General features: G+C 41.6%; 2 protein-coding genes across 4 annotated transcripts; one reads left to right on the forward strand and one right to left on the reverse strand.

Moving 5' to 3' along the window:
* Positions 1–424: 424 nt before the first annotated feature.
* Positions 425–9,426, forward strand: hebp2 (heme binding protein 2). 2 transcript variants are annotated; one of them, XR_016118493.1, is made up of 9 exons: positions 425–741; positions 820–955; positions 1,719–1,899; positions 2,897–3,050; positions 4,611–4,788; positions 5,218–5,388; positions 5,498–5,576; positions 6,434–6,547; positions 9,287–9,426. XR_016118493.1 is itself a non-coding variant. In XM_089022214.1 (4 exons), the coding sequence occupies exons 1-4, from the start codon at positions 667–669 to the stop codon at positions 3,081–3,083; spliced, it is 579 nt and encodes a 192-aa protein (XP_088878340.1). In that variant the 5' UTR covers positions 435–666; the 3' UTR covers positions 3,084–3,384. The 2 variants fall into 2 exon arrangements, 1 of the variants encoding a protein (XP_088878340.1); XM_089022214.1 differs by lacking the exons at positions 4,611–4,788; positions 5,218–5,388; positions 5,498–5,576; positions 6,434–6,547; positions 9,287–9,426 and having other exon boundaries at positions 435–741; positions 2,897–3,384.
* med23 (mediator complex subunit 23) lies at positions 9,126–23,976 on the reverse strand. 2 transcript variants are annotated; one of them, XM_089022198.1, is made up of 31 exons: positions 23,820–23,976; positions 23,232–23,263; positions 22,909–22,996; positions 22,707–22,831; positions 22,505–22,616; positions 22,088–22,186; positions 21,884–21,985; positions 21,750–21,819; positions 21,471–21,583; positions 21,311–21,406; positions 20,073–20,090; positions 19,692–19,898; positions 19,472–19,615; positions 19,252–19,394; positions 17,884–18,129; positions 17,656–17,798; positions 17,332–17,506; positions 16,163–16,326; positions 15,968–16,092; positions 15,689–15,894; positions 15,415–15,595; positions 15,166–15,336; positions 13,921–14,137; positions 13,729–13,838; positions 12,643–12,766; positions 12,378–12,543; positions 11,309–11,381; positions 11,032–11,246; positions 10,834–10,954; positions 9,709–9,840; positions 9,126–9,557 (listed from the first exon to the last, which is right to left on the reverse strand). In XM_089022198.1, the coding sequence occupies exons 1-31, from the start codon at positions 23,868–23,870 to the stop codon at positions 9,309–9,311; spliced, it is 4,218 nt and encodes a 1,405-aa protein (XP_088878324.1). In that variant the 5' UTR covers positions 23,871–23,976; the 3' UTR covers positions 9,126–9,308. The 2 variants fall into 2 exon arrangements, with proteins under 2 accessions (XP_088878324.1, XP_088878325.1); XM_089022199.1 differs by lacking the exon at positions 20,073–20,090.
* Between the last annotated feature and the right edge of the window lie 251 nt (positions 23,977–24,227).

The raw sequence follows: 24,227 nt of genomic DNA on the forward strand, positions 1-24,227 counted from the left end.
TTGTTTTGAAGGTTGAGTCGCTCACCCAATGACACTTTCCGGTGCAGGTTTGGTTTTTTTCCCTCAAGAATACAGTAGTGGCATGTAAAATAAAACAGCAACGCTCTTTCTAATCAATATATTTTTCTAACAAACAGAAAAATTCAAAGTTATTTTACACAACAAAAATACAATGTTTTTTTTTGAAATGTGGTCACCGAGCCAATAGTAGTTCGTAATAGCGTTCACGTGACAGGAAGCAAAACAAACCAGGAAATCGCACCTTCACTAGTAATTTAGTTTTACTCCGTCAAAATGCGTTGTTCGGTGTAAGCAACGATAAAACACGACGTAAGTTTTAATTGACCTACAAAACAAACGTGTTCATCAATTCAATTATACACACAGCAAAATACACCCTTTTGAAATGTATTCACTCAAGCCAATCGTAGTTCGTAATAGCGTTCACGTGACCGAAAGCAAAAGAAACCAAGAAGTCGCTCGTTCACCAGTAATTTACTTTTACGCCGTCAAAATGGTTTGTTTGGTGTAAGCAACGATATAACACGACGTACGTTTTTATTGACCTGCAAACAAACTTGTTCAGCTAGTTAACAGTGTTGTTTTTCGAGGTTTATTTGCTTAAATTATTGGAATAGCGTCGTGAACCCTATCTGATCAAGAGCCATGTTTAAAGCGGTTGGACAGGCTTTTTTCTCCTCCGGCTTACAGCTCCCAAAGTTTACAGGACCCGAATTGCAGGTATCCTCGCTGGGTGTACATTTATTGATTGTTTTATTTATTTAAATATATTCATTGCAAGTGTGTTTGTATGTGCAGCCCAAGGACTATGAAATACGCACCTATCAGGCGGCCAAGTGGATGAGCACCACCCTGAGTGGGATGAGCCGAGATGAAAGCAAGCGAGATGGCTTCCGAAGACTTTTCAGTTACATTCAAGGCAATAACGACCAAAGTAAGGACTAAACGCGCCATGCAATAAAATCAATTCTTGTACGTAAAGTTGTGTTTATGTCATACTGGTGAATGAGCGACTTCCTCGTTTGTTTTGCTTCCTGTCACGTGAACGCTATGACGAGCTCCTATTGGCTTGAGTGACCAAATTTCAAATGGTCCCCTATAATAATAATACATTTTATTTATAAGCGCCTTTCAAAACTCTCAAGGTCACTTTACAATCACGGAATACGTTTTTCTGTGGGTGAGCAGCGACAGCCAAACGCGCCAGCGTTCACTCAACCCGCAATAACTCAAATAGATAGAAAACTAGCTAGCCAGCCAGCTACGTATTAGCTATCTCGCCAGCCAGCTGGCTAGCTATTAACTATCTAATTATTAGCTAGCCAGCTAGCTTTGTATTTATTTGAGTAGCTAATAGATAGCCAAGTAGTTAGGCAGATAGCTAATAGATAGATAGTTAGCTGCAGATGTCACCTATTATTTGACTGTTTTGTGTGGATTTGTACATACAGGTATTAGTCAATGCAGCACTAAAATCGCTAATATAAGTGTGCCCACAGGTTTTTCCAATTAGATTTTTTTAATTGTATGTTTATTATGTATGTTGTATGTATTTATTTGTTGTATATATGTATTTATTATGTATGTTGTTTATTTATGAATAAATGCAAGACAAAGCCCTTTTACGCCACACTTTCCAATGACCTCTATTGATGAGCATGCATATTGTTTGTGTGTATCTTTTTTTGAGTCTTCAGAGGTCAAAGTTGAGATGACAGCCCCCGTGACGTGCCGCGTGGACCCAGGCGCCGGCCCCGCCTGTGAGTCCTACTTCACCATGTCTTTTTTCATCCCCGAGGAGCACCGCGATGCGCCGCCGCAGCCCAGCGACCCCGACGTCTTCCTGGAGAACCGACAGGAATTCACCGCCTACGTCAGGTGAGGAACAGCATGTACTGTATATGAAACACATCTGTGAATTAGCCTTTCAGAGTACAGTGATACCTCGGTTTACGAACCCCGTGGCTTACGAACTTTTCGGTGTACAAACGTTAAATTTATGACAATTTTACCTTGGCATACAAACTTTACCTTGGCATACGAACTTTTTTCATACACGGAGCTGCCTCAATGAGTGATGTGTCGTTCGCGAACGAGCCCGTTCTTCTAACAACAAAATGGCAGCTGACTGTTCCCCGCCCCCAGTTTTCGGTTAAAGCCACGTGATTGGTCAAGAACGCAGCAGTGAGGGGAGGTGGTTTAAACATTAAAGAAACAGGCAGACGACAGTGAGAGTTTCAACTTTGATACTTCAAAGGCAGTGTGTAGACTGTAAGGTTAAAATATCCCATCAGTCAGGCTCCACAAACAACCCGCACAAGCCATCTGTACACTTGATGCAAAAAGCTAGCAACCCAGCGAAAGAGAACACAATTGATGAGGAACTAGATAAAATTATCACAGAAAAAGCACCTACAAGAGACCATTCTTCAAGATGGTGAAAGAAGGTTACGTTCCTCATCAAGTGTTTAATGCTGAGGAAACCGGCCACTCCATTCCATCAAGCCATCAACGACCATCACAAAGGTAAATAAAATGACTTTATTATACAGTACAGTTTATTTCTTTAATTATAATACCATAGCATATTCATTATACATAAAATGAGGTATATTTTGTGTAGTTTTAGGGATTAGAAAGTAGAAAATTATGTTTTATGGGGACCGAGGAACGGATTATTCTCATTTTAATGGTTTCCTATGGGAAATTAATTTTTGGAATACACACTTTTCACCTGATACACTCTGTTTGGGAACACAGTTCGTACGCCAAGGTATCACTGTACAGTATTGTATTATGTATGTGTATTTTTACTCAATTTACTTGAGTATCTGTACTTTTGATATGTGTGTCATATTTCGCCCCATTATTTCAGAACCTACGGCGGTTTTTCCAACGAGATGCTGGAGCGCGACGAGCTGCTCAAGCTGCAAGAGAGCCTGCGGAAAGACGGCGTCCATTTTGCGGAGCAGCCGTACTACGTGGCAGGATACGACAGCCCTTTTAAGTTATTCAACCGCAGGAACGAGGTGTGGCTCCTCAAGCGAAACGAGCAGAGTTGATCCGGGAGACCTTTTCAATGGGGATGAGGTGTCCAATGTTTTGATTTGGCCACACATTGCAGTGAGAATTGATTGCAGATCACTTTAGGTGACCGCTAGAGGCCAGCGTTGCTAAACAGATGAAGTGTCTTCAAGCTAAAGTAAATATGGATGACAACGGGGGCTTTAGTTTTCACTAGTTCCTGCATATTGATCATCTTTAATCAATATAGACAATAATATTGTAGAATTATGCAGATTTAAAAACATTTTATGCCTTACTATACATGGTCGCTTTTTTCGGGTCAAAAACGCCTTACTATACATGGTTGTTTTTTTCCGGCTAAAAACGCCTTACTATACATGGTCGTTTTTTTCGTCTAAAAACGCCTTACTATACATGGTCGTTTTTTTGCGCTAAAAAGCCTTACTATACATGGTCGTTGTTCCTACATTTTTGTTGTTGTCGTTCCCCCCCCCCCCCCCCCCCCCCACGTTTTTCGGCTAAAAACGCCTTACTATACATGGTCATTTTTTTCAGATAAAAAAGCCTTACTATACATGGTTGTTTTTTTCCGGCTAAAAACGCCTTACTATACATGGTCGTTTTTTTCGTCTAAAAACGCCTTACTATACATGGTCGTTTTTTTGCGCTAAAAAGCCTTACTATACATGGTCGTTTTTCGTTTTTTGTTGTTGTCCCCCCCCCCCACGTTTTTCGGCTAAAAACGCCTTACTATACATGGTCATTTTTTTCAGATAAAAAAGCCTTACTATACATGGTTGTTTTTGTTCGGGTAAAAATGCCTTACTATACATGGTCGTTTTTTTGCGCTAAAAAGCCTTACTATACATGGTCGTTTTTTGTTGTTGTCGTCCCCCCCCCCCCCCCACTTTTTTCGGCTAAAAACGCCTTACTATACATGGTCATTTTTTTCAGATAAAAAAGCCTTACTATACATGGTTGTTTTTGTTCGGGTAAAAATGCCATACTATACATGGTCTTTTTTTTTCGGGTCAAAAACGCTTTACTATACATATCGTTTTTTTTCTGATTAAAAAAAAAAGGCTGACTATACATGGTTGTTTTTTTTTGGGGTAAAAAACGGTTTACTATACATGGTGGGGTATTTTTTAGATAAAAAACGCTTGACTATATATGGTCGTTTTATTCGGATACATTGTATAATAAGTTTTTTTAGCGCAAAAAAACGACCAGGATACTATACATGATCTCACTATGCCTTAATGGGCTCCCGGCCAGTAGAGGGCGATATGCGCAATTGGATCCAATATGCCAATAAGACGAGGATGCCTCACAAGAGCGTAGTGTCCCATTTCCGCTTCAATGAGCAACTATTTCCGCTGTCATCAAGCCAAGTCCTTGGCGAGTCATTTAACTTTTTAATTTATCATTTATACGTGAATGTGTTTATGTGGGGATTTTAGGAGTACGATTACGATACGTTGCGGCAGTTATTTGACGAGTTTAATTTGCCTGCACTCAGACAGGGAGTTAATCACAACTTGTTACGTATTTCCGCCCAGTCCGGAAGCGGATGTTGTCCCAACGCTGAACTGTGCGAGCATGGATGGTTAGCTTCTGTTTCAACAAAAACTTGCAAGGCTGGCAGACGTCGACGAGCTCACCCATCTTGAGTTTCTATCTTTGGTGTCCAAAGTGTGCGCGGAGACAACCATCTTGGAACTAGCGACGAAGATTGAGGTTTGACCACCACGCCGAATATTCGAGCTATCTCGCTAAAGCTAACGTCGCTCCGAGCTAGCTCGCTAAAGCTAACGTCGCACCTGCTAATGTTGAGTTGTGTCATATCATTTTGCATCTTCAAGTTCGAAGTTACCTGTTTTTGTGCATTGGGACTCTGCTACGTTTAATGTGATAAGGTGGTTGCATGCTTGTGTTTCACCTGAATCGGTCATTATTTGGTCCCGTAAAAGTTTTATGGGAGGTAAAAGCTAACTTCGAACTTGAAGATGCAAAACAATATGACACAAGTCAACATTAGCAGGTACGACGTTAGCTTTAGCGAGCTAGTTCGGAGCGACGTTACCTTTAGCGACATCCTTTTATTAAAAGGAACCGACATTTGACGGCTTGAAAGATCTGCTTGTGAAGTTGGTATTGTTTTGGCAGGACTCTCTCCTCAAGTTGCTCGGGCTTATTCAGACCCTGAGTTAGTGTGAGAGAAGAGGATGCACAAAACCGGGTTAGATGGAGAACAAGGATTCGCCGTGGCGACCCCTGAAGGGAAAAGCTCAAAGGAAAAGAAGAACCACGCCCAAGCCAAGTCCTCCACACAAAAAGGTGGTCGTCTTTTTGAAGTGAAAACGAAGTCTCATAATATATTATGACACTGAGATTTCTTTTGACGTGTTGTTCAACTGATTTATTTAATTTTATTTTAATTAAACAGGCCTGGAAGAGGGACCCCCACCGAGCAGAGGAAGAAAGTTGGCACGAGGTGACTCATCAATGTTCGCTCCGGATATGTGGTAAGTTTTTTTTAAATCCCCAAAAGACAGTGTGTAGTCAGGTGTTTTTAGCCAAAAAAATGTTTAGTGAGTTTTTATTGCCCTTTGTCACAATGCCATTATTCAGGTTGTACCAGTTGCACCTGCCTGGTCTCGAACCCTGTGCTTCTGCACTGCCTGTTTCCGCCCTACCCATTAGGCTATGGGGGTGTGGCTGATTTCGCCCGAAATTCTTTTATTTATCATGCGAAACAGCGGTGACACTTGGTAAAATTACTGGCAGGTTCTCGGCGCTTCGCGCCTCGAACCTGCACATGCGAGCTCGCTTCGCTCGCTCGCATTATGACACTTGGCTCGCTCGCTTCGCTCGCTCGCAGATCACACTTGTGCTTGTCGGTGACCCTGGGAGGCTGTCCACTCGTGTGCCCGTGTTGCTCGGTCGCTTCCGCTTCGTGTGGGAAGCGACACCAATGTCGCCGTCGACTGCTGGATTCGAACCAGCGCCAGTCGAGTTTGCTACTCGGGCATGCTACTCGGTGGGCCATGGGCCCCCAATTGAAAATCGAGTTTGTTTGCTTATATCTTATTCTGGAGGCCATTGATTGGCCAAAACTACAAGTTGTGAAGTTGGTATTGTTTTGGCAGGACTCTCGCATTATGACACTTGGCTGCATGTTTGCCCAGAGCTGGGATTGAACCCAGAACCCTCGCATTAGGAGTCCGTGGTCTTAACCAGTCAGCCACGGGGAGCACAAGTCCCTTTCAGTTTTGTTCTATGATATTCTTTCCTAGAGTACAAAAAAACTTAGACTAAAAAACTTGTCTTTTCTCAGACCCACATTTGAAATTCTGTCGGCTTTGCTTCTCTTATTCTGAAGGTCATTAATTGACCAAAAGCATACATTGGACATGTCGGCCAAGAGCTGGGATTGAACCCAACACCTTCACAGCTGGAGTCCATCATCTTAACCAGTCAGCCACAAGAGCCACAAGTAAGGTCCTGTTATGTTCTATGATATTCTTCCCTCAAGTACCAAAATACTAAGATGAAAAAAACATGTCTTTTCTCAGGCCTCCAATTGAAATTCTGGTGAGACATGAGCATTCATGGTTATATTCGAATACATAAAATATAATAATACATTACAATAAAAACAACCATGCATAGGAAGGCGTCCCCCCGCCCCAAACGGCCATGTATAGTAAGGCTTTTTTAGCGCAAAAAACAACCATGTATAGTAAGGTGTTTTTAGCAAAAAAAAAAAAACAACAACAACCATGTATAGTAAAGCGTTTTTAGCAAAAAAAACACCATGTGGAGTAAGGCGTTTTTGGCCTGAAAAAAATGACCATGTATACTATACATGGTCGTTTTTTGCACTAAAAAAAGCCTTACTATACATGGTCGGTTTTTTTTGGGCTAAAAACGCCTTACTATACATGGTCGTTTTTTTGCGCTAAAAACGCCTTACTTACTATACATGGTCGTTTTTTTGGGGAAAAACGCCTTACTATACATGGTCGTTTTTGCGTTAAAAAAGCCTTACTATACATGGTCGTTTTTTGCACTAAAAAAGCCTTACTATACATGGTCGTTTTTTTTGCGCTAAAACGGCTTACTATACATGGTCGTTTTTTTGTACTAAAAAAGCCTTACTATACATGGTCGCTTTTTGGGGAAAAAACACCTTACTATACATGGTCGTTTTTTGCACTAAAAAAGCCTTACTATACATTGTCGTTTTTTTGCGCTAAAAACGCCTTACTTACTATACATGGTCGTTTTTTTTGGGGAAAAACGCCTTACTATACATGGCCGTTTTTTGCACTAAAAAGCCTTACTATACATGGTCGTTTTTTGCACTAAAAAAGCCTTACTATACATGGTCGCTTTTTGGGGAAAAAACACCTTACTATACATGGTCGTTTTTTGCACTAAAAAAGCCTTACTATACTTGGTCGTTTTTTGCGCTAAAAAAGCCTTACTATACATGGTTGTTTTTTCCGCTAAAAAAGCCTTACTACACATGGTCGTTTTTTGCGCTAAAAAAGCCTTACTATACATGGTCGTTTTTTGCGCTAAAAAAGCCTTACTATACATGGTCGTTTTTTGCACTAAAAAAAGCCTTACTATACATGTTCGTTTTTTGCGTTAAAAAGCCTTACTATACATGGTCGTTTTTTGCGTTAAAAAAGCCTTACTATACATGGTCGTTTTTTGCGTTAAAAAGCCTTACTATACATGGTCGTTTTTCTGCGCTAAAAACGCCTTACTATACATGGTCTTTTTTTGCGCTAAAAAAGCCTTACTATACATGGTCGTTTTTTGCGCTAAAAAAGCCTTACTATACATGGTCGTTTTTTGCACTAAAAAAAGCCTTACTATACATGTTCGTTTTTTGCGTTAAAAAGCCTTACTATCCATGGTCGTTTTTTTGGGGAAAAACGGCTTACTATACATGGCCGTTTTTTGCACTAAAAAGCCTTACTATACATGGTCGTTTTTTGCACTAAAAAAGCCTTACTATACATGGTCGTTTTTTTTGCGCTAAAACGCCTTACTATACATGGTCGTTTTTTTGCGCTAAAAAGCCTTACTATACATGGTCAGTTTTTTTGGGGCTAAAAACGGCTTACTATACATGTTCGTTTTTTGCGTTAAAAAGCCTTACTATACATGGTCGTTTTTTGCGTTAAAAAGCCTTACTATACATGGTCGTTTTTTTGGGGAAAAACGCCTTACTATACATGGCCGTTTTTTGCACTAAAAAGCCTTACTATACATGGTCGTTTTTTGCACTAAAAAGCCTTACTATACATGGTCGTTTTTTTTGCGCTAAAACGCCTTACTATACATGGTCGTTTTTTTGCGCTAAAAAGCCTTACTATACATGGTCAGTTTTTTTGGGGCTAAAAACGGCTTACTATACATGTTCGTTTTTTGCGTTAAAAAGCCTTACTATACATGGTCGTTTTTTGCGTTAAAAAGCCTTACTATACATGGTCGTTTTTTTGGGGAAAAACGCCTTACTATACATGGCCGTTTTTTGCACTAAAAAGCCTTACTATACATGGTCGTTTTTTGCACTAAAAAAGCCTTACTATACATGGTCGTTTTTTTTGCGCTAAAACGCCTTACTATACATGGTCGTTTTTTTGCGCTAAAAAGCCTTACTATACATGGTCAGTTTTTTTTGGGCTAAAAACGGCTTACTATACATGGTCGTTTTTTGCACTAAAAAGCCTTACTATACATGGTCGTTTTTTTGCGCTAAAAACGCCTTACTATACATGGTCGTTTTTTTGCGCTAAAAAGCCTTATATATGGGCGTTTTTTGGGGTAAAAAAGTCTGACTATACATGGTCGTTTTTTGCGCTAAAAATGCCTTACTCTGTACATGGTCGTTTTTCTTGCTAAAAACGCTTTTCTATACATGGTGGTTTTTTTTTGCTAAAAAAACGCCTTACTATACATTGTCGTTTTTTTTTACTTGCTTTGCACTTTTCTCATATTTGACACCTTCAAACTCGGGTAAGGTGATCAAACTACTGTTGAAAAACGAACCATGATACAACAGGAATCCATTTTATAGTATCAATATAATACCATGAAATAAAAAGCAAAATACAAAATATGATCCACCATGATGGTAAAAAAATAAAGAGCACTTACTTGATTTTTTTTTCTGGATTGCAAGAGTCTGTATTTGTCTTTTTTTCCCAACGTCCAGTTTACACACGAGTGAAGGTAACTTACATGGAAGGGTGCGCGTGGTGCGAGGATGGCGAGGCGGCGGCGGACACCATCAAGGAGGTGTTGGAGGACATTGGCTGCGGCGTGGAGGTGATGGCCGCGGGTGCGATGGAGACGGCTGTCGCCGCCGCCGCCGATGAAGACGACGACGAAGAGGTCGAAGACGACGTGTCGGTCTTGCTGCTGTGAGTGATGAAGCGAAGACGAAGCTTCATAGCTGGCCGAAGAGTCACGATGATCTTTTCCACCTGCGCATCAACACGGAGCAGACGTCCATTTTGAGCTTTTGTTTTTTTTTGATAATTTAATTTCAATTATTTTCTATTTAAATTCGAATGTGGAACACTTTTTCACCTAAAAGATGATTTGAAATAGTTTGATGAATGCATGCGCGCTTGCCTGTTCCTTGACGCTGTCCCCCGTGTACATGTACTTGATGTGATAGAGGAAGTCGCAGATGGGGTCCATGTAGTTGAGATGCTGGCAGTGTTGGTCCACCACCTGCAGCATCTCGTAGAAGGCCACGCCGATCTGTAACACATGCAAACGAGGCCATTTTTATTACAGTTATACCTTGGCTTACGAACTTAATTGGTTCCCAGAACAGAGTGTGGAAGGCGAAAAGTGTGTATCCCAAAAAATAATTTCCCATAGGATACCATTAAAATGAGAATAATCCGTTCCCAGGTCCCCATAAAACATAATTTTCTACTTTCTAATTCTTAAAACTTCACAAAATATACCTTATTTTATGTATAATAAATGTGCTATGGTATTATAATTAAATAAATAAACTGTACTGTATAATAAAGTCGTTTTATTTACCCTTGTGATGGTCGTTGATGGCTTGATGGAATGGAGTGGCCGGTTTCATCAGCATTCAACACTTGATGAGGAACGTAGCCTTCTTCTTTCACCATCTTGAGGAATGATCCCTTGTAGTTGCTTTCTCTGCGATAATTTTACCTAGTTCCTCATCAATTGTGTTCTGTTTAGCTGAGTTGATAGCTATTTGCATCAAGTGTACAGAAGGCTTGTGCGGGTTATTTGTGGAGCCTGATTGATGGGAATTTTAACCTTGCAGTCTACACTCTGCCTTTGAACTATCAAAGTTGAAACGAGTCCAAATTTCACTGTTTTCTATCCATTTTGTCACTCTGTCATCTGCCTGTCTTTTTAATGTTTAAACCACCTCCCCTCACTGCTGCATTCTTGACCAATCAAGTGGCTTTAACTAACGACTGGGGGCGGGAAATAGAGGACAAAAACAAGCCGGCTGCCATTTTCTTGTTAGGGGAACAGGCTCGTTCGCGAACGACACATCACCCATTGTGGCAGCTCCATGTGTATCCCGAAAAATAGTTCGTATGCCAAGGTAAAATGTTCATAAATTTAACGTTCGTAAACCGAAAAGTTCGTAAGCCAAGGGGTTCGTAAACCGAGGTATCTCTGTATTATTATTATTATTATTTTTAAGGGGGATGAGGCAATTTCAACCAAACGTGTCTTTCGTTTATGTCCCACCTCCAACATGCATCTTGTCCTTTCCTGTTGGAAGCGTTGCAAGAAAGGTCCAACCAGGTGATAAACATACAGCAGCTGGAACTCTGTCTGCACCACCGGCTTTAACGTCTCTGATAGGAACCTACACACAATAAAAATAAAATAAAATTCATAAGGGGCCCAAGACAGTGCCATGGGGTGTCTCCGGTTGATCCTCACTTTGGAATGAGCGAAAGTTGCCCAATGGATGAGTGATGCCAAACGGCATGCGCCAGCGCCAGCACGTAGCTACAGCTGATCTCGCCGTAGCTCTGGTGGCACGCGGTGAAATCCAGCAGGGCGAAAGGGTCACGCGGCCACGCCGTCTCCGACGTCAACGCCGGCGAGCCCATCACCGCCACGATGCGATCGTGCAGAACAATCCAGTACGGTTCCTAATGGCGGAGTGATGGCGGTAACGGCAGTCCACTTGACGTTTGTCGCGGTGGAAACTTACAGGCAAGGCGGTGATGACGAGGCCGATGGCGTTCATCCAGGCGGTGATGTTCTCGCGAGGGACCAGAGGTTGACTGAAAAGGCAACAATGCACTGAGTCTCCCTCTAGTGGTGAGCCACAAAATCATTGAACTCAAATCTACAATGGGTGCATCTTAATAACAATAATAATAATAATACATTTCATTTGTAAGTGCCTTTCAAAACTCTCTAGGTCACTTTAGTCACTGGATCAGTTTTTCTGTGGGTGAGCAGCGGCAGCCACACACGCCAGCCCGGAATAACTCAAATAAATCCATCTATTTAAGAATGTATTTATCTGTTTTTCATTTATTGATCTATTTGTTATTTGTTTATTCATTTATGAATTTAGTTTCTTCATTTATTTGGTGTGTTTGTTTTTTGGTGTATATATTTTCTAATTATTTCGCTATACCTATATTCATTTATTTATGTTGATTTGTTATTTATTTTTTTATTTGTTATGTATTTATTTATTAATGTAGTTTATTTAACCAATTATTTTTTGCTGACTATTCCTCTTCCTTTCATAACTTTGCTGCTGTGTTACTTCTGGGTAGGGTGAACGCTGGTGCGAATGGCCGCCGCTGCTCACCCGCACAAAAAAGTACGTGACTGTAAAGTGTTCTTCAGAGTTTTAAAATGTATTATTATTATTATTATATTATTATTATAAATAAAAGCTCGCTATTAGATAGCCAACAGATAGGCAGCTAGCTAGCTAGCCAATAGATAGCTAATAGATAGCCAGCTAACCAGCTAGCTAGCTAGTAGATAGCTAGCTAGCTGGATAGATAGCTAACAGATAGATATCTTGCTTCAATGGCTTCACTTATCAAAAATAAATAATTATTATTATTATTATTACTCTTACTATTATTATGATAAATAAATATCCTGAAAACAAGGGTTGTTTATGCATTACCAGTTGGACGTGTGACACTAGTTTGTAATTTTTTGTAATGTATTTTTTAAAGCTAGTGCAGGGTTGAACAATGTGAAAGGCACTGCAATTTTTTAATGCATTAGTATGAAAGCAATGCACTGACCTCTTAAGGACGACATTGAGTAGAGCGTTCCCCACATCCTTGCCGGGCACGGCGAGGGCCATCAGCTCCACGCAGGTGACGTGCAGGGCGTGAGCCGCCGGGTTGGGGAACTCATTAAACCTCCAGTCACAATTGGGGAAGGGACCGGGCGACTTGCCTGCCATGGGTGGGCTCCGGTTAAGGAACCGCAACACAAGATTTTTAATTAAAAAAAATTCAGGAGTGCTGTTCGCTGATCAAATGAGAGGGTCTTATCAAAGGATATTGTCCACCAGGCGTCCAATCAGCTTGCAGTAATAGGTGTCGTCGGGCGTCCAAATTTCGTCTCTTTGGTTCATGCCGAACTTCAGGTAAGTCTCACTCAAGCACCAGCCAGGAGTCCGGTTGTCCTGGAACATAAACAAAAGCTGAGTTACATCTGCTTCAAAATAAAATAAGAACATGGATAACATGGTAAGCCCTCAGTCGTACAGGAGTGGTCCATCAATGAGAAGGTTTCTTCAGCCGTCATCTGGACTTCTTAGAAGGTGTCGGACGTCCAAGAGGCTTCGTCAGTGAACTAAAATCTTTTGCTAGTAGTTTTGGCCTTATATATATATTCCTACTGTCCAGATGTGGCGGTGCCAGACTCTGCTATGATTGGTCCCTGCTCTCAGGTTGGGGGGAGCAGAGGACTACTCCCTGCAGCTACACTGACTGATTACCTCTATTGTCCTGCCTAAGTATGGTATCACCAAGCCTATGTTGCCTTAGAAGTCGGTTGTAGGAATGATCTAAATTGAACCTCACCCCACCATGGCGATTTAGTGAAGGGTTTTGCTGTTTTATGAAAATAGCTTCTTTTACTCTCCTTTCACCATCTATTTTCTTTCGCTAAGATTTTAACCTCATTGTCATCAAATGAGTGGTTGCTAGCTTTTAGGTGCATAGGTAGTGCAGATTGAAGCCCACTAGTATTATCCCTGCGATGTTGATAAAGTCTTTTTTTGAGAATTTGTTGAGTCTCCCCAATGTACTGCTCTTTACAATTTTCATGTTTACAAAGTATCGAATTAACTACATTACTTTGATTTTTATTTAGCAGCCTATCTTTTGGATGCACTAATTTTTGCCTTAAAGTGTTTGAAATAAGTCGGACTTTTGTGTTGCCAAAGGACTCGTAGTTTTTGAGAAACCCCTGCAACTTAAGGTACTGCTAAGACTGATTTGACTCGTCAATGCTGCCATAAATGCGTTGAAACGTTCTCAGCTGTGCTTTAGAATTTGCAATGGAGCTCGGTGGGACTCTGGGAATGAATTAAAAATGTTTGCAGTGCTTTCAGAGTGACTGTTTGGTGACTCTTGGACCAACCTTGAGTGACAACATGATGGCATGGACCAACTTCCTCTTCAGGCTGGTTCTATCCCGCAGGTGGCGCTCGTAGTAGTGCAAAGTGTTGTAGAGGTAAGTCACCGGCCGGTCTGCACATAGAAATAAGAAAGAGGGGTGAGTGACCGGAAAAAAAAAATAAATAAAATAAATTAACATGTTAATTTAAGTGACCGTGGAACTTATAGAGGCCACCCAGGTGGTCCAGCAGGGTCTCCAACGACTTGGAGACGGGGATGAGCTCCAGGAAGCGGTGGATGACGATGTCAAAGACAGGCAGGAAACGCAGGCAGACGTTGCCGAAGTAGATGGGCATGTACTGGTGCTGAACCTGCATAGGCGGGTTGAGCTGCTCCGCCACACCCTCGAAGTAAAGCTTCTCCGGGTATTTCTGATGCAGCAGCACAACAAATACGGAAACGCCGTGAATGTTTCGCGGATCACACATTTGGGTGAAAAGAAAAATAGGTCTTCAAAGTAAGGTTCCTAACTCATTCACTGCCAGACGATGTGTGAAAATATGTTTACTCCAGTGCCAGGGTTTTTGTCATTTTCACTCAAATTGCAGAAGCCACAGAATATGGAGTTTTAGGACTACATAAACATTCAATTCAGCGTCAGAAACCTTAGACTTTTTTTCATCAGAAAAAAAAAAAAAAAGTTAGTTCCTAAGTTATATGCACCTGGAGTTATCTGAGCTTGAAATGGGGGCAGCTGTACAAAATACAAAACAATCCGTACATATTGATTTCTATAGCGCTTTAACAAGTGCTGAATCTGTAACAAAGCGCTAACATGGAAAAAAGACAAATGCATTGCCAACATTGCCAGAGGTCTGACCAGCGCTTTATCGCAAGAAAAAACCAAACCTGAACAAATTTGGGACGTCACGCTTTTTGTATAAATTTGGGAATGGCAGCGAATGAGTTAAATGAGAGTTAGCATATCTAATTTCAGTTTTAGTGTTTCAAATTACGCGTTCAAACTAAGGTTGAAAGTAAGGTTTTAATACTAAGGATAATGGTCACTAAGTTGGGTTTCAAATGACGGATAGAGTTCCAAATTGTAGATAAAATTTGGCTTCTAGTTATGGTCTCAAAAATGCCTTACGATGTATGCACTGCTGTTCAAAAATGCCTAGAGTCGGTCAAAATGAGACTTGAGGAATTTGCTGGGGCCTCAGGAACGGAGCCAAGGGGCACCCCGGTTGGCTCACTTGGGAATGAGCCAAAGTTCAAAAACGCCTTATGATACATGTGGGAATACGGTTCCAAATTGAGATTAAATTAGGGTGAGGGTTTCAAAATAGGGTTTGCGTTTCAAAGTAAGGTTAGAGCTGAAAAGTAGGGTTTCAAAATCAGCAAATATTTTACAAAATGCCCCAAAACGCAAAAAGCGTGATGCATCGCGTGCGCTAACCTTGTGGTAGCTCATGTGCTTGTTGTGCCAGTCGCTTTGCAGCCAATGCTCGGGCGCGTTCTCCTTCACAAAGTCGTTGACTCTGTTGCGAAAGTCATCCGACTTGAGCAGAAGGAGCTGGATGATGAAGTAGCACACCTGGGCTTCGTTGCGCTCGTGGCTACGCATCGCCTGGCCAAGCCGCGTCGGGGAAAGTGTCACAGTGAGGGTGGGTGGGGTGGTGGGGGGGTTCTAAGGGCGGGCGCTCACCAGGCACAGGATGACTCGATCCAATGTGACGATGTTGTATTTCCACACCATATCGTTGAGGATCTCGATACACTTATTGAGCTGCGGGCCGCCGGGCGACGTGGAGAACTCGTAGACCAGGAAGTCGGCGAAGGTGCGCATGTGGGCCACCAGCGCGCGAGCCCCGATTCGCTCCAGGACGCTGTTTCAAATGTCCGAAATCAAATGTAATATTTTTTCCCCCATGGTATTCGAATAGGGGTGTGTAGACTTTCCCTATCCACGTCATACTGACTTGTAACCAATCTGGTTAATGTGGTCGGTCTCCAGTAACATTTTCCACAGCAGGCAGAGGAAGAACGGCGGCGAGCCCTGCATGGAGAAATGCGTGATGATGTCCTCCTCGTTGGTCATGGACTTCCATTTGCGGTACTCCTCCTCCACGTTCTTCTTCAGGTTGAAGCGAGGCTCCTGGGGGACGTTGTTCTGTTTGAAGAAGGCCTAAGCGGCAGAATGGAGGACAGAAGGGGTTAAAGTCAAGGAAAAGGCAGCGGCGTGCGATCCGAACACACACCTGGAGTGGCGCCGGGAAGCAGGATAAGGTGTGCGCGGCCCAGTTATGAGGGGTGAAGTTCATGATGGTCTGGAGGATATCTTTACACCACGTACCATGGATGGAATCCGACCCTGTGAAGAAATCTGCAAAACGGGCTTGCTTGAAATGCCCAAAAAAGGAGGCGACTTTCACGTTTGCGATTGGGAGGATTACCGGTGACGTGCGTGGCTCTGGCCAGGGTGAGGATGAGCGCTCGATTCAACTCCTCCGATTCCACCGACAAAACCGTTTTGGGGTCGTTGAGGAAGCGGGTGAATTGCGGCTGTACCTCCGAGCTGCCCAGCGCTGTGATTAATCGTAAAGCTGTGCTCTCCACACTATTGGAACACCAAAATGGGAAATGGATAGCAATGAGTAGCCAAGAGTAGCTAAAAGGAAAAATCAACATGTTTTTTTCTGCCATTTTTTTTACTCATTCACTGCCAGACAATGTGCAAAAATGTGCAGGACCCACAGAATATTGAGTTTTAGGGCTACATAAACATTCAATTCAGTGTTAGAAACCTTAGATTGTCTTATTTCATCAGAAAAAAAAGTTAATTCCTAAGTTATATCGGTCTGGAGTTATCTGAGCTTGAAATTGGGGTGGCTGTACAACACAATAATAATACATTTAATTTTTAAGCACCTTTAAAAACTCTCAAGGATACTTAATACAAATACAATATAACACTTACATATTGATTTATACAGTATAGTGCTTTAAGAGTTAATTCCTAAATTATATGGGTCTGGAGTTATCTGAGCTTAAAATGGGGGCGGCTGTACAAAATATCAAATACTTATTGATTTATATAGTGCTTTCGGAGTTAATTCCTAAGTTATATGGGTCTGGAGTTAATTCCAAAGTTATATGGGTCTGGAGTTATCTGAGCTTGAAATGGGGCCGGCTGTACAAAACACAATATAATACATACATATTAATTTTTATAGTGCTTTAAGAGTTAATTCGTCAGTTATATGGGCCTAGAGTTAATTCCCAATTTATATGGGTCTGGAGTTATCTGAGCTTGAAATGGGGGCGGCTGTACAAAATGTAATATAATACATAGTGGTTTATATAGCGCTTTAAGAACAGCCGAAACTGTAACAAAGAGCTAACATAAACAAAAGGCAAACACTGTCCCTTGTGGATGGGACAAATTATTACCAGAGGTATGACCAGTGCTTTATCAACACCCCCGCAAGAAAAAAAAAAAAAAAAAAAACGGAACAAATTCGGAAATGGCGCTCTACATCACACTTTGTCAATCCCCGAATAAATCCGGGAATGGCAGCGAATGAGTGAAATAAGTTCCACGGTCTCTGCGTCCACATATTACCAAAGATGCAGCTGGTTCTGGTTGGTCTGCGGCACGGCGGCTAAACTGTGCAGGTGACTTAGCAACTGGACGCGGTAGTGTGGTTGGATGTGATGCATGCGGTAGCTGAACATCTCCAGCAAAGTGTGAAGGATTCCCCACGCGTGAGATTTGAACACGTTGGGCAGCAGCTGGCCTGGATATAAACACACAAAGTCAAGAACAAGGCAATGATGGAGGAACAAATTGATAGGATTGAAGTGGAAATAAGCATAATTGACATTTTTAACAATACAATACAATACATATTGGTATAATATTGCCTGTGTCTTTTTACAAACTCACTGATGAAGCCTTTGATGCCCAACGACTCAATTTCCATGTAGACTAAAAGTCTGCTGTAAGTCTCCACCAAAGCGGGCGCCAAGGCAAGGCTGGACTTGGTGTGCGCCAATTTGATGACCCGGGTAGCGATGCTGTGGATAAGACTGCACAAAAATGGACAAGATGGAACCACCTAAGCATGATGAATGATATTTTTCCTGTTTTTTCTTTTGAAAAGCCGCAAAACACCTCATTTTAGCGTGCACCGTAACCGAGTCCAACAGGTTCATGGGCAGCGGCGTAAAAGATCCCAGCGCCATGCAGTTAGTGCCCGGCAGGTTGATCCTCATGGACTGCGTGCCGTAGATGGTTTCGACTAAGACGCCCATTGGAACGCCAAAGCAATCTGAGTTGGTGCTGTAGGCGTTGCACAGCAAGGCGATCTTGTAGTCGGACATGCCCAAAGATTTGTTGCGCAGTGACTGTTGCAGGAATCTGGACGGAAGAAGAGTGGCGGAAATTGGCGAGGGCGAGCTTTGAATTTACGGTAGATTTAAGGGTGCAAATCGAGAACTAGTGCATTGTCAAATCAAAACAAAATCAGGTTTTTTTTTTTTTTTTCAAAATAAGACACATGCCAACATCTGCTTTGACTTTGCAACACAATCATCAGCGTACAGTGATACCTCAGCTTACGAACTTAATTTGCTCCCAGAAAGTGTGTAAGGCAAAAAGTGTCTTCCAAACATTAATTTCCCATAGGAAACCATTAAAAATAAGAATAATCCGTTTCCAGTTCCCCATAAAACATAATTTTCTCCTAAATAAGCCTTAAAATTCGACAAAATATACCTGATTTTATGTATAATAAATCAGAATCATCTTTATTGCCAAGTATGTAGAACACACAAGGAATTTGTTTGAAATGTGCTATTGTATTGTAATTAAAGAAATAAACTGTACAGTATAACAAAGTCATTTTATTTATCTTTGTGATGGTCGTTGATGGAGTCGCCTCTTGATGATATCAGAGTGAAGTTGCCATGCTTCTCGGCGATAATACCCTCACTCACACTGTCCCCTGCTAGCTGCTTTTCGTTAATCCAAATCAACAGCAACTTTTTCAACCTTTTATATTGCCCGAGACCGTTGCTTAGAAAACACAGAAACACCCTTAGCCACACGTAGCAGTGGTCGACTTAGCATACTGGTACTGGGACGCTAAGTCACACAAACGCACACCTCGTTCGTGTTTCTCGAGGATCTCCTTCTTCTGCTCGACCTTAATTTTGTTTTGTGTCCTCTTTGGCTGAACACTAGCGTGTGGTGGGGTCTTTTTCGGTCCCATAATAGTAAACGTATCCTTGATAACAAACCTCGTGTGTGGAAAAGTGGTCCGGCAGCCAAGGGGGCGCTGTTCGGCCGTGTGGTTTCGTGTTTTTCCGCCGAAAACGAGTCCGACAGCCATTGTGGTGCTCCGTGTGTTTCCCGAAAACTAGTTCGTATGCCAAGATTATATGCTCGCAAATTTAATGTTCGTAAGGTGAAACGTTTGTGAGCTAAAGCGTCCGTAAGCCGAGGTATCACTGTATTTCCATCCATTCACATTATACTTACTCGTGATGCAGTTTGAGAGAATGCGGGATTGGAATTTGTAAATTCGAGTCGCCTTGAGCCTTGCGATTGAGGTGGATCCAGATGCAGGTCATGGCGAAGGCGTGGGTGGACTGTGGCTTGTTAATATCCGGAACTGGGATACACTGGGAAATGCACACATTCCCTGTGTAAAATGATAAGGAAAATGATAGATCATGTCGGTCGGAAAAAAGCAACATACCTCTTTTTCGGGATACAGCAGGTCAAAGAGCTTCATGACTGGCAGGAAGTCACCCAAGGCGTTTTTCTGGATGCTTCCCGATATGAACTGCAGCAGGACCCACATCAGGTGGTCCCTCCCTTTGATAAGACCCCTTCCCGCGAGCTGGAGGACACGCCAAATACTTTGGATATCTCCCCCCCCTGATACACGAAAGTGCACCATTCGGGTGTTTGCTCACCTTCTGGTGTAACGAGAGCACCATGTGGGGGAAGCTAGCAAACTGGAAGAGGACGAAGAAGATGAGCTGCGACGACAGGTGCTGCCACAGCAGCTGGCTGGTTCCGCCCACGTCGGCGTCAAAGTGCTCCTCGGTTTCCGAGCGCTCCATGGCGTACACCACCAGGTCAACCAGCTGCTCCTCCAACACGGGACAGCGTTGCTTTTGCTGCCGAGTGGGAGACAAAACGAGACATCAAAATGGAGAGAGAACGACAGGAGAATGTGGTCTCATCAGCCCAGTGTACCCTCCCCGCAAAAAAATACATAAATCAACCAAAAAAAAGCCCGACAGGCTGCATTCGCGAGCGATTAGGAGGAAAGAGGAGCAAGGAGGACATACCTGAGCAATGTTCAGAGTCTTAGCGAGACGAGCGCAGGGGAGAAACAGAAAGAGGGAGGAAACAAAAAGAAAAGAGGAAGACACACAGAAAGAGAAGAGTGGTGACTCACCAGCGAGGAGGTCGCTGACCCCCAATTAGAAAAAAAAGCATGCAGGTGGGACTAAAAAAGGGGTTAACATTTAGACATTTGGTTATCTTGTGCTTTGATTGCACGGAGAGGTTAAGCAACCGGCAGTGTCATTGTGGGTAGGGGGTCGGGGGGGCAAAATAGCTTGTTAGGCAAGTACGTATGATGCAAAGAGGAAAAAAGGCTTGCTAAAGGAAAGAAGAGACAAGAGAAGATCAGTGTTTCCCAGACGAAGATTCACTTCTAGGACCTACAATATTTTAATGAATATTATCACTGTAGTGTACAAAAAAATGTTTCCTTATTTTTTTTAATGGTCTACTTGATTATTTTTTTCACATGTACAAATGTCTTTTTTCCTTCTTTTTTTTATTGTTCATGTGATTATTTTTCACAAGCGTATAAAAAAAAATATTATCCCGTGACTACAAAGTATCCTTGATAGCTTTTAAAGCGGCTTAGAAATAAAATGTATTATTATTATTATTATTATTATTATTATTATTATTGGATTTACCTTTATTTGTCTTTATTTGTTTTTTTCTACTTCTTTCTTTCCTTTCCTCTTCCTTTCATAACTTTGCTGCTGTGAAATGTAAATTTCTCCACTGCGAGACTAATAAAGGCAAATCCAATCCAATCCAATCCAAAAGAATGAAGGAAAAACAAAATACAGGAGCTGCTGGAAAGGTAGCCACTCTCGCGGTGCCATCTTGAAGTCAAAAACAACACAAATTAAATAACAAATAATATGAGAACACAATTATTATTATTATTATTATTATTATTATTATTATTATTAATGTAAGTGCAATGAGGCATCATGACTGTCAATCTTTTACTCACATTATAGGAAATAAAAAACCTACTCTTACTAAAAAATAAAATAATACATGTTTTTACAATGATATTTTGTACAAAAAAAATCATCTGTAAGAAACACTGAAGCAGCAAACAGAAAAAGCAAGGAAAGAAGACAAAAATAAATAAGATATATCACATTAATAGTGGGGTACTTGGATTAAAAAAAAAATACGACTCCATTGAGGTTCATTGAGTCAAAATAGGGACAATGAAAGGACGACAGGGGGGAACTGTCAACAACTTTACCTGTTTGCTGAGTCCCAACATGTTGCACACCATTTCTCTTGAGTAGGGCTGCTCCAGCACGTAGCGTAGCAGACCCGTCTGCGGCTCAAAAAGGTCCTGCGGATGCATATGAACATCCATTTGTATACTCCTGCGGCTGCGTCTGTGTGTGTGTTTGTACCTTATCGAAAGGCAGCATGCCTTTGAGTGGGAAGCGGAGCGTGGTCGGGTCCAGCTTCCAGGAGTTGCAAATGGCGCCGCTGTTGTTCACTACCGGTAATAGGCTACAGCGACCTGTGGTGGGCCACAACATTAGGGACACGGGCGCAGTCTAATAAACATAAAGAGTTGGATCCAAAAAATAAATAAATAAATAAATAAAAATTATCTAGCCATTTATGTTCTATTCTACCCAGCCTCATTCTCTCTCATTCTCGATTTAAAGTGATCATTTTCTTACCGCAGATGGAATTGATTCTGGCAGTGGGTCGAAAACTGTCCACGAAGTCGGATATCAAGCTGCCAAGAAGCTACACGCACAAGACGCACGTTTAGAAAGACACAATGAACACATCCAAAAGGTACATAAGTTACCCAATGCGACAGTTGCCCCTCTGGATACAGTTTTCGGATCTCTGTGATGGCAAAGTAGGCAGGCAGGAGGCAGGCGTTCCTGTCTAAGATGTACTCCACCACCTGGAATGCAACATATATCATTTGTATTCATTATTAAATGTATTTTTTTAACAAGGAAATGCATTGTTACTTGTAAGAAATGGGGTAGGTAAGTGCACACACCTCTCTAGCTGTCAGCAGCTGTCGCACAATGGCCGAGCTGACAGTGATGGGAATGGTCTGGATTTTATCCAGAACGGCCTTCAGCAGGTCTCGAACCCCCTGGAATGCAAACAAGAATAATAATAAGAATAAAGGGTCGTGGGAATGCGGAAGTCATGCACCTAAAAGCTCAATGCAATTAAAAAGGAAATAAAGAAAAATTGTGAAAAATAATCAACTGAACCATTAAAAAAAAAAAAGAAAGTTATTTGTACACATGAAAAAAAAAAAACACGAAAAATAATCAAGTAGCCTGTTAAACAAATAGGAAACACGTTTTTGTACACAAAAGTGTTTCATTTATATTTAGGTATAAAAGAAAAAAAGTGACTATTTTCTCAAAAAAATGACGAGTTTAAATGTTTTTTTTTTTTTAACCTTGTAGTCGACCCCTCCAATGATCTTCCGGATGAGTCCAAACGTCAGAGCCCACAGTTGAGTCCTTTCCCACTCCAAGTTATCCGAACTGATCAGAGCAGCGCAAACCATCCTGACACACAAAATGTCAAGTTTTGGATGAATACCCGATCGGATCATTACAAAGGTTAGTAATACTTTTCAAACAGACATGAAAACACACCTCGGTGGCAAAAGATTAGTCTCGACGGCCATGGCCAGACAGTCATAGAGGAAGGAGATTCTTTTGGGACTGTGTTGGCTGTGTGTGAATCTCACAATCCACTGCACACACTGTTCATGAGATGGCTGCAGGAAGACAGGAGGCCAGAAAGTGATTGATTTTGTCAAGTCAATATTCGCTCTCGGTGTGTGTGCATGCAAACCTGAGGCAGAGTTCCCCAGTATTGGCGGAAAGCTCCAAGACAACTGACCAACTTTGTCTTCTCATCCTCTGGACTGTCCATGCACATCCTGAAAACACACCGTCTCATTGAAGTATTTTTTTTTTAGAGTATACAATATAGTCATACAACTGGCAACTGCAATCTGTATTTTGCTTTAAACTGCATTTTTCTCATACAACTGGTTCAAAAATGTATGGTTTTATGTGGCAACTCAGCAGTACAGATACAAGATTGTGTCCCCTTCTATCATTGTAGTCACCCGTCCCTGATAAATGTACATGCTCCTTAGACCGCTCCATTACCCAGCAAAGGCCTCCTCCACCATCTCCGTTTTCTGAGAAAGGGGACCCAAAAACAATGGCATTAAAAGTCAAACACGGACAGACAGAACACATAAATATTACACAAAGCATATATTAATGCTCAGCTTTTGAGGCATTTTGAAAAGGCAGGTTGTGTACTGTGTTTGATAGGTAATAACAAATAATAAAATGCTGCAAAATCACAGAAATGGAATTTGTTATTTTGACTTCAAGATGACACAGCAAGAGTCACTGCCTTTACAGAAGCTCCTATATTTTGTTTTCCTGTTTATTTTTTCCTTTTCTCTTCCTTTCATAACTGTGAATTAGGAATTTCTCCAAAGTGAGACAACTAAAGGTTATCTCATCATCATTCCGTTTTAAAAATATCAGGGATTAAGTGTTTGAGGTAATGCTGATGCATATTGTCTTCAAAGAAAAGTGACACTGTTGAAATTGAACAGTTAGGTGAGAAATTGTAAGAGTTAAAACAGGTGAACAACACGATAATGAATTGTGTGTGCCTGAGAGCATCCACCGGTCCCTAAGCACAAACACACGCAAAGATGCCAAAACGAGCAATATTACCACAACATCCTCAAAGATGCTCTGGAGCTGCGTTTCCATTGTGAGCGCCATGTGTGCAGCAGAAAACGCCTCCTTTTGTTGCAAAGAGTCACATTAATCGACTCGGTGTCGCTTCTCTGGAAGTTAGCTCAGGTGCTAACAAAAAGCAGCGAATAGACAGGCGAGCGCAACGGCCAAAACGGTCCATGAACAGGAAGCAACAAAGTACAGGACGTAATTTGTTCCGCCTTCATTTGAAGGACGCTATTAATATTTTTAGTTTCAATCCACAATAATTCTAGCGTTTATTTATAAATATAAAGTAATATTTTAATCTGTTTAGAGTTTTCCTGGCTTTGTTGCCTACCAAACGTCATATTATTCCCCCCTTTATGTTGAATCTATTTGGCTATGCTTTTTACTCAACAC

Source organism: Hippocampus bargibanti, linkage group LG19 (genome assembly GCF_051943395.1).
Source record: "Hippocampus bargibanti isolate YZ-2025 linkage group LG19, ASM5194339v1, whole genome shotgun sequence".
NCBI lineage: Eukaryota > Metazoa > Chordata > Actinopteri > Syngnathiformes > Syngnathidae > Hippocampus > Hippocampus bargibanti.